This window comes from Oncorhynchus mykiss, chromosome 1 (assembly GCF_013265735.2).
Source record: "Oncorhynchus mykiss isolate Arlee chromosome 1, USDA_OmykA_1.1, whole genome shotgun sequence".
Taxonomy (NCBI): Eukaryota; Metazoa; Chordata; class Actinopteri; order Salmoniformes; family Salmonidae; genus Oncorhynchus; species Oncorhynchus mykiss.
In genome coordinates this window covers 77,004,470-77,019,987 of record NC_048565.1, presented here as the reverse complement: position 1 = coordinate 77,019,987, position 15,518 = coordinate 77,004,470, and the positions used below count along the sequence as shown (strand labels likewise).

The window sequence follows — 15,518 nt, the reverse complement described above, 5'->3', positions numbered from 1 at the left end:
AGCTGTCAGGCATTCCCTTGGCAGCAAGAGCCTCTCGGTGGATGCAGCTGTGTACACGTTACCAATCCACTATGTCTCCCTGTCATGGCTTTTGCTTGGGCAATACTACTCTCAAGCCAAGCTATTAATTCAAATATAACCAAATACATACAGTGTGTGTTATGACATGTGTAAACTGGCACGTCATATCAACTGGAGTCCTACTACACTCGCCTCTTGAGTGTGGTTTAGACAAGTAGTTTCTGTGTGTTGGTCCAGTGTCAGGCCAGTATTTGTGAGACAATTGGTAATGACCCCATGTTGTTTAATTGCAGTGCTTTAATTAACAGAGAAAACAGATTAAGACAGCATCTGTTTCAGATTTGTCTGTTTACATAACAATTCCATGTAATTAACTAACAGTTAAGTCATCTACAGCCAAACAGCCATTATAGCCTCTACTAGCTAAGTTAACTAACATGATTCTCTCGCTCTCACACTTATCTGCTTCTAGAGAGGAGGGAGATGAGGATGAGTGATTCTGCAGCCCTCCCTGCAGCCCCCTTCCCATGCTAACCCCTAGGGGAAGTCATCCTACGTTAGCATCAGATCCTTACGGGGAGGGGATTCCGCTGAGCCTTCTACACTGATCTGTGGCCACACCAGTCCGTCCATCCCCTCTCCCTCCCCCTTTCTCCTCATTGCAGAGGCTCTTACTAAATGCATGCTTGCGTAACACAGCCCGTGTGTTTGTGTGTCATATCTTCATACTGTATTGACATATTGAAAAAGCTAAAATGATAAAAGATAGACAAAACACATTATAGGCTATTGATTAGAACTTAGTATAACGGGCCAACACACTATGGCGCGTGTTATCCACGATGGGGATTTCAATAGAGAGAGAAAAAAGAAAGTACACAAGAGAAACATACATTTGGGTGAATGTGTCAGCTATGCTATTCTAACCCTAGCCTTGCCCCAAACTGCCGCTCTTATGGGTCAGAATATAATGATGTAATTACGTGGGGATGATCTCTGAGGATTCTCTGTGTAGGCCTTCAGCTGTTCGATGACGCACTACTCCGGCGCACCTCTCTGAGAGTCCTCCTGATGTCAGTGTCCTTTTTGGCTTAGGAGGCTGTTCCCTCACCCTTTGCTCTGGAAGGGGTCTTCTGAGGACAGACAGCTCTGTAGCTCAGAGCTCACAGCATAGGAATGAAACCCTTTAGATACCACGATTCAATGGGAGATGGAGGCTACGTGGTTCGACTTGAATTCACCCGCTTAGACACAGCTACTCATCCGTAGCTTGGGTAGAAAATTATTTTTTTGTCCTCAAACTTGCGTTCTGGGTTCGTTGACTTTTTAGACCTTGCTGCAGCTTGGGTCACGTAGTCCTCCTGTAAATTCTATACTCACAGGTTTTATACCCTTGGGTCAGAAGTGGGCGTAACCGCCTTTAGGGCAGTTCTCAGGGCGTACTAAGTTAATGAGGCAAGGTCTAGATTTTATTCAAATCCAATTTTAGACAACTAACTTAACATTTCATCTTCCCCAAAACATTCTCTTTGATTTGGATATTTTCCATACAACGTACAATGTATAAACATCAAACATCTACTAGGAAAACTCTTCACATTACAATGTTTTCGTAATAACGTCATCTATTAACCTTTAATAACAAAACAAAAATGACATACATTTTCATATTCCATCTATCGTCATGACCACCATTGTGGCTGACGGAAACCATTGTTCCAAAGTCCCTTTATTTCATGTTTAATGTTCTGAGGCTGGTTCTCCATAGTAACAAGACAAAGGAATTTGTCTGTGGCCTGAGATTTACCAGGGGCGTGAGGGGTCATAAAACCAACCCACATATTCAGACCCTTAGATCTCTCCCCTTCTGTTGGGGTTGAGAGATAATCTGTAGGGTTGTGGTCTCCTGTAACCTGACCTGATCAGGACAGAGGGTATGAGTCATTCTCTACCTAGGATTGAATGTGGGAGTAAATTGAAATGACAGCATTTCAAACATGACTATGAATCATGAGGATGGTCTTGGTTTAAATTAAATGTAGACTAAATAAACGTGACCTTGTCTTAGACAAATGTTACCCAACTCCAGTCCACCAGTACCCCCCACTGCACACATTTTTGTTGTAGCCCTGGACAAACTCACCTGAGTCAACTCATTGAGGGCTTGATGATTAGTTGACAAGTTAAATCAGGTGTGCTTGTCCAGGGAAACACTGGCATAGACGCTGAAAGGGCGACTTTGTGATCCAGAGCTGATGAGGACAGAATCAAAGAGCACTGTTGCACAACATACAGTGATTTAACAGTGTTCAGAGCTCTGTGAAGCCAAGTGTGTTTGGGATCTTCTGACTAAACAATCTCATGGCCAAATCTGATTATCTGCTCTAAGAATTCTGGGAATTACATAAAAGGAAAAAGAGTACTGTAATTATAGTATCTAAATGCACTGCATAGCCTAGTATACAGATTACATTGTACTTGAAATGATCACCACCCAAATACCCATCTCCTTTCTGTCTTTCAGAGTAGTGGTCTGGTGTGGGTATGCTGCTGTTCTTTAAATAGTAAGAGCCAGGGGATTCATTGAGCGCATAGTTAGATTGTAATTAAAAGAGCTATAAATCTTCATGGTTTCTCCTGTGATGCTAATGTAGGACTAGCAGAAGCAGCTTCTCTTTGGAACAGCATTTCAAATGGACATTTTCACACAAAGAAAATGTTATTGTTCTGCCTGCAGCAAGGCAATTACCTGAAGAGAGTGTGAGAGACTTTTAGTACAACAATGTAATAACTCCCGCAGTCCTGCAGTCCATTATGTAATACCGACTTCAGAGTTAGGATTAGATATTTCATTCATGTGGCAGCTGCCCAAAATAACATATTACTGTTCTAAAAAAATCATTTCCATTACCATTTCAATTTCAATCAATGTATCCTCATAGATGTTGCATAGAACATGCAGAGCATTTCTACAACAGTCAGACATTCTGATAGTGAAGGTGACAAGAGGTGAGGGGACAACACTGTCCGGAAAGCCTTCTGTCTGTAACCATCCTCAGTGACATTTTGCGAGGGAGAAAGTATTTTTGGGTGGCATCTTTTTTTACACTTATTTTTAGATGCCATCACACCATCTTCATTGATGTCTAAATGGCAGCACTGTTTCCAGGACAGAGAACTGTTTTCTCATGTTAATGACATTTCAAAGAGTAACAATTCCAGGAGAAATTTCTTCCTCCTTACACATCCTCACAGAACAACCATTGGACATTAACTTTACATATAGATTTACATGAAAGGCAGTGATATATTGTTCAGCTTTCTCTCCCCAGCAGGGGATAATGATGCTTTATGAGATAACGAGGGGAATCATAGTCTACGCGCTATGCTTGTTCAGAAAACATTTCAATGAGGCCAGCTGTTTCTGCTGTGAATGGAGAAGGTCCATTTGCTTTGGATGAACGATTTCTACATCACAGAGCGCATACATCTGCTATGGGGAAAGTGGAGGGCAATGAATGTGCCTCAGACTGTTTTACAGCCTCAAATTAAAATGAAATAATTCAATAGACTAAGCTAAATGAGATGTACCATAAATAGGACTACATCCAAGAATTTGAAATGCTCACACCAATAAAAGGTTGAGCCACTATTTCCTCTTAGAAGCAATTTTCTGTAAAAGCCTAATAAATTCAAGGATCATGTTCTAATAATAGCCAGTAAGTAAAGCTGAATGATTCAAATAAATGTTTTTCTGTAATTTAGCTCAATACACCGGTAGGCCTTGTAGAGGAGTTTTGTTGCTGTAGTGCCCCCTGGAGGAGATAAACACATCTAAATATTCAGTCAATAACAGATGGGATTTACATGGTGTTTATTTCCACCAGGTGCCCAAAGGGCTTTACATTACATGCAGCAAAAACTCCCTGCATCCACCACTAATGTGTAGCACCCACCTGGGTAATGCCATGGCAGCCATTTTGCTCCAGAGAGCTCCTCACACATCAGTTGGAGCAAGACAGAAAGAGTGATACAATAGATTGTCGAAGTGGTAAAGGGTAGGTGTATAGCCAAAACACAATACAGCTGAGAATGTAGCTGTGACCTGACTGGAAGGGTGATGCATTCAGTAGAGAGTAGAACAGCGCACCCACCATTGACCCCAGGGCCACTTAATTACATGGGAATGGATTACATTTGCCAGCTGCTGCTACTCCCTCTCCCTCCTCTCTACAGTGAATCTGAGGGAAGGGGGCGGAGCGTTACATTGGAGAGACAATACATTCCTTATTTAGTACGGTGGTGATACAGGCAGGATGGTTGGTATGGGTTAGTGTTTCCTAGTGCTCTGTCGATTCACTCTCTGGGATTAGATAGATCCTGCCTCGGGATTAGTGGACATGTCCGTTTTTATCACCAAATCGGACATACCAAGAGTTGGATTATATTCCAGATTATGAGAGTGGGCCTCACACAGGCTTTCCTCAGCTATGGTTACCATAGTATTGTATCAAATTCACTGTCTTCACACATTGAATATCATTCTTCACTATAACAGTCAAAATGTATGTGCTATGAACAAAAACAAAAGGAAACATTTTACTGCATACATTTATTTCCTTTGTAATAACATTTGATAACTCCTCAAACACTTTTTTATCTGTACTATATTTACAGATTTTAACAACAGAGCTAAAACAATGTCCTGCTCAACAATCCTATCAACAAAATGAAAATAGCTATGGCAAAAGGCAATATCACTCCTTAAATTCTTTGTGGAATATTTTTGGAACTGTACCTCTCTCTCACAGGAAACTGGAGATATTCTGCTAAAAAACAAGCATGACTGCACAGGATAGAAACGCAAAGCAATACATACATCAATTCCTTAGTGGTTTACATTCATTATAAATGTTGACCCATTTGATCTATCTCAGTACAAAGTAGACCCCTTCAAATGTATCCCTTTAGGAATAACAAGGACGAAACACAAACATGAAATAACGGTTCTGTAAAGGATGTGGGGAAAGGAGGTCGGCGGTAAACTGATTGCAAATGACTCCCTTCATTAAACTAGATAAAAGGCATCAATAATTCTCACTTTAACATTCACTTGACAGAAAACAATCTCTATTGCCCTCCAAACAGACAAATGACCAGAGGCGAAAACAAACACTGTCGTCTGCACTGTAGGTACATGGGTCGACATAACTGCACTGACATAAATCAATGCTGAACAGCTTCAATATAGTACCATTATAAAGGGTTAAACAAACCCCATATTTCTTTGTGGAGTAACAAATCCCTTTTTATATCCTGTCTCTTTTTAAAATGTCTAAGAAAATGAACCACTACACTACTGGTCGGAAATGACAACCTTGTCAGAATATGTTATATTATTACAACAACGGCATTGAGAATGGCTCAAATCAGTTAGGAAAGTGGTATAGTGTAAACACATGATAGAACAGAGGGCCAAGAGAGAAAGCATGCAAAACGAAAAACAAATGACTTCTCTCTGTGCGTGATTACAGAACGGTTGATGCGAAGAGTGATGTATGTTGCTGCTGTGCGAAACAACATTTAAGAACAATTTTGACATGCAAGTTGCTTTGAAATGTTCTCTCCATCTACTTCAACACTCTGAACCTAGAATCTAGTTTGAAGATTGAGTGGCCTCTAGACTCACACCTTGGGCTCTACATACAGGTCACTGCATTGTCAGTCAAATGCTGTACCATCTACCAACAAACGGTCTGCACATGAAGATGGTGAGTACTTCACACGAACACTCTGTATATGATAGAATGCAAAAATACTCAACTTCCAGGCTTAATCTGGGGGTTCAATCGGAAGCAGTTATAGCAAATACACATTCCAGAGTCAGTCAACATTAACAAAAAGGTATGAGTATACTGTGCCATTATATGAACCCAAACATAACACAGCGCTCAGAGTGAGCCCATCCTTTGTTAAGCAGCACCACTGCACACATAATCCTGTTACTTCAACAAATATAGCTTTACAAGATTCCCGGATATCTGATTTCACAACCGATACTGACAATTGTATATTTCCACTATAGTTAATTTAATCTAGAATAAATGTTATGAAGACTTTAGACTCTTCCATGAGGACACAATCTTGGTAAATGTTGAGAAACGTGTCTAGGCTAGGGGCTGTCATATGAAACAAAGTTGAGTTTCCACCGACGGTGTGGTGTACCCCCCCTAGGTGAGCAGTAGTGTCAGTCCTGTTCAGAAAAATTGCAATATTCTAATAGAAATGATTCCCTGCTGAGCAATTTACTGTAGAGAGAGAAGTAAAGGCATTATATACTGTAGTAGTGTGGAGGCATTCTACATTGAAGTAGGTTCTTGCTCTGTTCGCAGCTCTAAAGGCAGTCCAAGTGAATGGAAAGATAAAAGCACACCGTCTGGGAATAGTGACTGGTCTCCTGAATCAATAGAGGAACACGGTGGGATTCAACATAGAGTAGAGACCACAGAAAGGTTAACAGGAAACATAATGACAAGGACTAAGAAAACCATAGGAGGCCAACAAACAGAATCACTTCTGACAGATTGCGCTCTCTCTATCTGCTGCTGTCTCATGGCACAGCCTGACCGCTCCACAGATTATGGGGCAAAAGTAATTATCAAAGAGACTAATAATATACAAACTATAAACCATAGGAACTCATTCATGACTGTATAAAATAATGAAAATACAAAAAAAAAATACATGTACACTGATTATCATTAAACCCCCCCCCCCCCCCCCAAAAATGATGATAAAAAAAAAAAAATCATAATGCAAATACAAAATCATAATTGTCTAAATACATATGACCTTGACAGACTGCTGCCCAACTGCTGGTGGATACAGCACTGACCTTCGTGGAATGTCCATCAATCAAAACACTGAGGGGTCAAAGGTCATTTCTCTAGGTTCTGTGTTTAGTTGATGATGTCACTTGGGCACTTTTACCTTTGAACTTTAACTTCATTCCCCCATCTCACTAAGTGCTTACATTTGGCTTGGTACAAATACATCTGTGCTTTGAGTTAATACAAAATGCATAGGTATTCCAATATGAGGAATCAGGCTTTCACAGGCAAAATTCTAGTATTGTTAAAGTGCATGTCATTGATACAACAGCATACTACGAATGCAGACGGTATCAATGTAATTATTTCGTACTAATCATTTGGCCTGTTCCCTTCAACAAAAAATGACAACTATTAGACAGTACCTGTCCTTCATAACTAGTCAAATACCCTTCATGTGTAGATACTCCACAAAAACATTTTAGCACTATGTGGAGTGAACATTGGACTTTCTATACCGCTGAGATCTCTTTTTTGGCACTTCTGGTTAAACTATGGCTTTTTGTTATGCCCCCCCCAAAAAAGAGTTTAACAGTCAGTGTTAAGCATAAGATGGAGGGAGGGTGGACAACTGAGACCCAGAGAGGCTGGAGACTGGGCTACAGAAGCCCAGAGAAAGGCACTGAATGCTGGGTCTCTGTCGTGTTAGGTTCTGGGGGAGTGGAGTTCTACCACCGGCCACTGACACTGGCCATGTCAGCGTGGAACTGACGAGACAGACGCCCGCTGGCGCCCCCTTCCAGGAAGGAGGACCTGATAGGAGGCTCAAACAGCTTCCTTCGGTTCTTGTTCAGTTCTGGAAAAGACAAAAGAACATAATACTGTATAATTGCAATTGTTTCAGATATGTTCAATAACATACTATGTTTATTCATCAAGAGTCCGACAAGTCATTTCAAACTGTAAACAAAATTGGAGGGAAAGTACATCTTTGAACGTCAACAAGACCTCTCTTTGTGACCCATTGGTTTGCCAGGCAGATCACCCATCTACTGAACACAATTATTTAAAAATGTGTCAATAAAATGGTTCAGCATCTTTAAGTGAGGAGAGAAGGGAGTGTGTTCCTGTTTTGGAGCAGAGATTAGAATTGATCTGTGCTTGGCAACGGAGTGCAGCAGTGGAACCAACTCTCGCCTTAAGCACTTCTCAAAACAGAACACAGACCACCTCCCAAATTCAATGTGACCCCAACTGCATCAATAAGACAGACTACCTCCATCTCCAACCTCAATGTGACCCCTACTGCATCCATAAGACAGGCCACCTCCATCTCCAAACCTCAATGTGACCCCTACTGCATCAATAAGACAGACCACCTCCATCTCCAAACCTCAATGTGACCCCTACTGCATCAATAAGACAGACCACCTCCATCTCCAAACCTCAATGTGACCCCCTACTGCATCAGTAAGACAGACTACCTCCCTCTACCAACCTCAACTTGACCCCCTACTGCATCAGTAAGACACACTACAAAAATGAGCAGCAAACTTTGATATAGATATGATCCCTTCTCTCTAATACAAAACCATGAAATGATCATACCTGCGATGGTACAAAACATGTTCTAAGTCCTATTCTACAGGAATTCATATATTCAATCAAAATGCCACTTCATTGAATCATGTACACTCCTGGTGGAGGAAAATGATTACTCCTGTAGTTCAGCCTTTATAAACAAGGATTAGTTCATGTCACAACAAACATGTGGGGTTTTCGTTGCCTCCTCTCTGTCAGCCAAAAAGAAAAACACGATTTGCACCACTGACTACTGAAACCAATGGATGGCAGTAGAGATTGATTGCAATGAATGTTCAGCTATGGGGCCTGGCTATAGTTGTACCACAGCCCATAAGCTCGCTGGCTGTCAGACTGGCTGCCACTCAGGCAAGTGGCAGAGCCAGACAATAGAGGCCTAATGAAAATAGAAGTCAATTTCACACTGCCGCCATCAGGAGAGGTTCTGGCACGGCCCGAAACCCCCCCCTCGACACTTCTGACAGGAGCTATTATCACCACATACAGCCCAGCAGGACCAGCCTGATCGCACACGTCATTGGAACTGGGTTCACACACACACTCATACACACACACACACGTTTGTACATTACCATAGTCATTCACACCTGAGATGGCAAGCAGCATTTTCCTGCGTGCTCCAAATGTGGTGATACCCAGCTCTTTCAGGTCCTGGTCTGTCAGAGTGAGGAAGGTCTGGAGATCGATCTGAAAAGAGTGCATGTTCACAGTCAATATCTTTATTATGCCACTTCACACTATACACCAGGGTTCCCCAACTGGCGGTATTAGAAACATTTGGGATTTTATTTGGCCCATCCTAGTTTTCTGAGCAAATAAATAATACTAAAAACACCAGAAAGTCATCCACTCAAGAAGAAATCAAATTGATGATCCCTGCTATACACTATAATAAATATATATCTTTTTTACAATAAAATCCCCCATTGCAACATAAAATAACTAATGCCCATCCCTTATCAAATATTTTCCATGTGCTCTAATATCAATAAAGCTATTAGTTGTATATAAATATAAGTCTAGTCACTAGCCCATGAAGTCCACTGCATAATATGTTGCTAAAAAGCTTAGCCTAGCTGCAATAGGCAGCTAAAAAGCTTAGCCTAGCTCCAACAGGCAGCTAAAAAGCTTAGCCTAGCTGCAATAGGCAGCTAAAAAGCTTAGCCTAGCTGCAATAGGCAGCAAAAAAGCTTAGTCTAGCTGCAATAGGCAGCAAAAAAGCTTAGCCTAGCTGCAATAGGCAGCTAAAACATTGAATAGCACCATAAAAAGGACGGATCCATCCATCAATTCTAGCCAAGGCTTAGGGTAGCATATCTCTACTATACTGTAGTCAGCCAAGCAGGGATGGATGAATGCTCATGCTCCTGTGTTAATGTGGTTAACCCATGCTGCATTTTACATTCACATTTTAGTCATTTAGCAGACGCTCTTATCCACAGCGACTCACAGTTAGTGCGTTAATCTTAAAATAGCTAGGTGTGTCAACAACATCACAGTCATAGTAAGTACATGTTTCCTCAATACAGTAACTATCAGCAAAGTCACAGCTTGTATTTTTAAAAAACAAATTTAAGTTGCGGTTTTAACCAATTAGCAATCAGGATTAGACCCACCTGTTAAGCAATAAGGCACGAAGGGGTGTGGTATATGGCCAATATACCACGGCCAAGGGCTGTTCTTAGGCATGATGCATCACGGAGGGCCTGGTTACAGCCCTTAGCCGTGGTATATTGACCAAATACCACAAACCCCTGAGGAGCCTTATTGCTAATATAAACTGGTAATTAGAGCAGGAAAAATAAATGTTTTGTCATACCAGTTCAGTTTTTGTTAAGTGGGACATACAATTAACTAAATGACAAGTCATTAATGACCATTATGCTACTTCTCAACAACAACAAAAATTATATACAATTTAACCTATATGCAGTGGTGTAAAGTACTACTTAGTAGTTTTTTTGGGTATCTGTATTTGACTATTTATATTTTTGACAATTTTACTTTACTACACCCCCCCCCCCCAAAATATACACTGCTCAAAAAAATAAAGGGAACACTAAAATAACACATCCTAGATTTGAATGAATGAAATATTCTTATTAAATACTTTTTTCTTTACATAGTTGAATGTGCTGACAACAAAATCACACAAAAATGATCAATGGAAATCAAATTTATCATCAACCCATGGAGGTCTGGATTTGTAGTCACACTCAAAATTAGAGTGGAAAACCACACTACAGGCTGATCCAACTTTGATGTAATGTCCTTAAAACAAGTCACAATGAGGCTCAGTAGTGTGTGTGGCCTCCACGTGCCTGTATGACCTCCCTATAACGCCTGGGCATGCTCCTGATGAGGTGTCGGATGATCTCCTGAGGGATCTCCTCCCAGACCTGGACTAAAGCATCCGCCAACTCCTGGACAGTCTGTCGTACAACGTGGCGTTGGTGGATGGAGCGAGACATGATGTCCCAGATGTGCTCAATTGGATTCAAGTCTGGGGAACGGGCGGGCCAGTCCATAGCATCAATGCCTTCCTCTTGCAGGAACTGCTGACACACTCCAGCCACATGAGGTCTAGCATTGTCTTGCATTAGGAGGAACCCAGGGCCAACCACACCAGCATATGGTCTCACAAGGGGTCTGAGGATCTCATCTCGGTACCTAATGGCAGTCAGGCTACCTCTGGCGAGCACATGGAGGGCTGTGCGGCCTCCCAAAGAAATGCCACCCCACACCATGACTGACCCACCGCCAAACCGGTCATGCTGGAGGATGTTGCAGGCAACAGAACGTTCTCCACGGCATCTCCAGACTCTGTCACGTCTGTCACATGTGCTCAGTGTGAACCTGCTTTCATCTGGGCTCCAGTGGCAAATTTGCCAATCTTGGTGTTCTCTGGCAAATGCCAAACGTCCTGCACGGTGTTGGGCTGTAGGCACAACCCCCAGCTGTGGACGTCGGGCCCTCATACCACCCTCATGGAGTCTGTTTCTGACCGTTTGAGCAGACACATGCACATTTGTGGCCTGCTGGAGGTAATTTTGCAGGGCTCTGGCAGTGCTCCTCCTGCTCCTCCTTGCACAAAGGCGGAGGTAGCGGTCCTGCTGCTGGGTTGTTGCCCTCCTACGGCCTCCTCCACGTCTCCTGATGTACTGGCCTGTCTCCTGGTAGTGCCTCCATGCTCTGGACACTACGCTGACAGACACAGCAAACCTTCTTGCCACAGCTCGCATTGATGTTCCATCCTGGATGAGCTGCACTACCTGAGCCACTTGTGTGGGTTGTAGACTCCGTCTCATGCTATCACTAGAGTGAAAGCACCACCAGCATTCAAAAGTGACCAAAACATCAGCCAGGAAGCATAGGAACTGAGAAGTGGTCTGTGGTCACCACCTGCAGAACCACTCCTTTATTGGGGGTGTCTTGCTAATTGCCTATAATTTCCACCTGTTGTCTATTCCATTTGCACAACAGCATGTGAAATGTATTGTCAATCAGTGTTGCTTCCTAAGTGGACAGTTTGATTTCACAGAAGTGTGATTGACTTGGAGTTACATTGTGTTGTTTAAGTGTTCCCTTTATTTTTTTGAGCAGTGTATGTACTTTTTACTGACACCCATACGTTTTTCATGACACCCAAAAGTACTCATTACATTTTAAATGCATAGCAGGACAGAAAATGGTCCAATTCACACACTTATCAAGAGAACATCCCTGGTCATCCCTACTGCCTCTGATCTGGTAACTCACTAAACACAAATGCTTTGTTTGTAAATTATGTCAGTGTTAGTGTGCCCCTGGTTATCCGTAAATATATATATATATTTTTTTTAAATGGTACCGTCTGGTTCGCTTAATATAAGGAATGTACTTTTAATACTTACATACGTTTTAGCAATTACATTTACTTTTGATACTTAGGTATATTTAAAACCAAATTATTTTACTCAAGTACTACTTTACTGGGTGACTTTCTCTTTTACTTGAGCCATTTTCTATTAAGGTATCTATACTTTTACAAGTATGACATTTGGGCATTTTTTCCACCAATGGCTATGTCAAATCAAAATCAGTCCAATTTCCTACCAGTGTGAAAACTTGAAAATAGCCTACTTCACGGTCAACAGTGACAGCGCTGATCGTATCAGACTTCTAACCGTTGTTTGACGAAGTAGATTTGGTGAACAAACATGTCTAGCACTTTATCCACATAATTGCTATTATGTAACTTATCAGTTAAAGGTTTTAATTAGAATGAGGTTATAACGTTAGTTAATGAAATACACGTATAAAGGTCACCCAAAGTGCACTATACAATAATTATTTTATAAACGCATTGAGGCTACACCATTTCTAGCCTAGGCAGCTCGAGCACTCTGGGCTTCGTGGGCTACAACATTTCTATACATGCTTATGCTATTAGACAACTTTCAAAATCTATTTTATATTTTAATATGATGTTTCAAATAAGTGTATGTATATCTTAATGTTAGTTCACGAAAAGCATTTTATTTATTCTACTTTTTTGCTACGGCGGCTATAGGCCAGTACCTCCTGTTGTTGGAACACGTCAGTGTATTTCCCCAGGCCCAGCTTGCTGAACAGCTCCGGCAGGTCCGACCCTTTGAGAGAGGACTGGAGACTGCAGCCGTTGCTCCCGGTGACCGAGGAGATACAGTCCATGTAGTTACTGCTGCTCAGATAGTGCTCCGCAGCTGTCAGTCAGAAGCAGTCACAGGAAGATGAGACGTTTAATGACGTTTAAAAAAAAAAAAAAATATTAAAAAAAAAAAAACTTTTACCCCCTTTTCGTGGTATCCAATTGGTAGTTACAGTCTTGTCTCATCGCTGCAACTCCCGTACGGACTCGGGAGAGGCGAGAGGTCGAGAGCCATGCGTCCTCCGAAACACAACCCAACCCAACCAAGCCGCACTGTTTCTTCACACAATGCCCACATCGAGGTTAACACCAATGTGTCAGAGGAAACACCATACACCTGGCAACCGTGTCAGCGTGCATGCACCCGACCCGCCACAGGAGTCGCTAGAGCATGATGGGACCAGGACATACCTGCCTCCCCTAACCTGGATGGCGCTGGGCCAATGGGTCTCCTGGTCGAGGCTGTCTGCGACAGAGCCTGGACTCGAACCAGGTTCTCTAGTGGCACAGCTAGCAACTGCGATGCAGTGCCTTAGACCACTACCCCACTCAGGAGCCCCAGACAGTCAATATTAAAGAAGATTTTCATAGACAGTTATCATTGTAAAAAAAAAAAAAGATTAATTCAACATAAAATAAACCCTTACGCATCTTGCTGCTGAAACGTTGTTGTGACTGAGACATTTGTATCTATTAAAGCTAAAGTATGCCATTTGATTGTCTTTAATGTGTGCAATACAAGCCAAGATACTGTAGAATAAATGTGTGTTTCTCTACAGCATTACCAGTAATGATTGGCTTTGATGATAACAAATAATTTGATACAAGGGTAAGAACATGAGTTGGAAATGAACAGACGTATCTGGTCTCTTCAACTTTGCTAAGTGCAGGTGTGTAGGAGGAAGGAACACTTAAACACATCTACTCCCACACACTTATACACATTTTAATGAACAAGGCAATCTTCACACAGCATCTGCTGTTCAAGGTTAGACTTTGTTCCCTTTCTTTCTTACGTCATCATCATAACTTTCTCATCAACACTTTTGAGAGAGTTGACTGAGTGGGTGTGTTGATTTTCTTCCCTTTCTCTTTCTTCTCCTTTTGATTTCATAAAAAAAAAAAAAGTTCAGACAAATATCTGCTGGGTAGCTCACCAGATTTGTTCTGCTTCCTCTTGGGACTGCTAACAGACGCTGGGAATTCGGCGTGGTTGACAAGACTGTTCCCAACCCCGTTCCTGTCCCTCCAGTTGTCAGAATCACTGCCGTTGCCCACACCCTCTCTGCTGCCGGAGCGGGACAGGGACAGGGGGGAGCCCTGGGGGAGAGAAGGGGGATATCAGATCCTACTGATAGATACATGGGCTGCAGTTATAAGCTCTCAGTAATGGTTCAATTCAGTTAACTTTTTTTGCTTTACAGATTTATCTTTTTTTTTATTTGTATTCATTATGATGTTTCATATTAGTCTTCACATAAGCTTTTATATCAGGTATGTTAGTAAAAACACATTCTCTTCAACAGTTGAGTGCTCCATTTGTGTTTACCTCATAGTCAGAGTTTACCTCGTAGGTGGTACTCATTGTGGGTTTGTAAGAAACGTGGTTGGCCCTGCGCAGCTCCTTGATGGTCTCCGCTGGCATGGACTTGGAAAAACCCAGACCACTCCACGTGTTAGTTGGTGTCCGTACCTCAGTCACAACAGGCTTCTTCAACATAGCTGGACACAAGACACAGATAAAACCTCTGTTACCAGAAAGGTCTGAAAAAAATTAACACAGTATCCCTTGAGACTAGACAGGAACTGCCCGAAAGATTGACACTTACCCTTGGTTGCTAACAGCTTTTTCTGTTCATATTCAAGCGCCTGAAACGGAGAGGAAGGTCAGTGTCAGTTTTCCTACCTGTCAAATTCACTTGAGCCATCCGCTGATGTGTGAGCGCGTGTATGTGAGAGAGAGAAGTGGAGTTGGAATACCTCTAGTTGTACCTGCATGTTGGCAAAGGAGGAATGTGGAGCCAAGCGGATCCTGTCCCTTTCGTTCTGCTGTGCTGCCCTCTCTGCTGCCCTCTCTGCTGCCCGCTCACTGCCCGGCGCCCTCTTATCCGTCACAGGGCCGTCTGAAGCACTCGACTCTGGGTCTGACAGGAGGCAGTCTGAGCTGTGGGGGGGGGACAACAGAGAGCTACGATCATATTAGAAAAACAGCAAGGTACAAACCCCGTCACAACAGAGAAGCTTTCAGCACAGACAAGACATACAGGACAGTCTATTTACTATTATTTTCTTACCAACCAAACAAACATATTTTATAAAGGCCTTTGTATATCAGCAGTTGTCACAAAGTTCTTTAATTTTCTATTCTATGAATGTATGGGCGTCATACCCAGTGA

The 15,518-nt window shown here is 42.1% G+C and overlaps 1 protein-coding gene across 9 annotated transcripts in view; it reads right to left on the bottom strand.

Moving 5' to 3' along the window:
* Positions 1-4,615: 4,615 nt before the first annotated feature.
* Positions 4,616-15,518, bottom strand: part of LOC110529720 (protein bicaudal C homolog 1) — a 71,823-nt gene continuing 60,920 nt past the window's right edge. For 2 of the 9 annotated variants that reach the window (XM_021612186.2, XM_021612193.2), the window contains exons 15-21: positions 15,103-15,310; positions 14,952-14,991; positions 14,672-14,844; positions 14,280-14,442; positions 13,014-13,177; positions 9,026-9,140; positions 4,616-7,707 (exon numbers count right to left, since the gene is read on the bottom strand). In XM_021612186.2, the coding sequence (XP_021467861.1) occupies positions 7,580-7,707; positions 9,026-9,140; positions 13,014-13,177; positions 14,280-14,442; positions 14,672-14,844; positions 14,952-14,991; positions 15,103-15,310 (991 nt within the window). In that variant the 3' untranslated portion in view covers positions 4,616-7,579. The remainder of the gene's footprint in view (positions 7,708-9,025; positions 9,141-13,013; positions 13,178-14,279; positions 14,443-14,671; positions 14,845-14,951; positions 14,992-15,102; positions 15,311-15,518) is intronic. The other 7 variants (XM_021612224.2, XM_021612232.2, XM_021612241.2 and 4 more) reach the window with 5 other exon arrangements.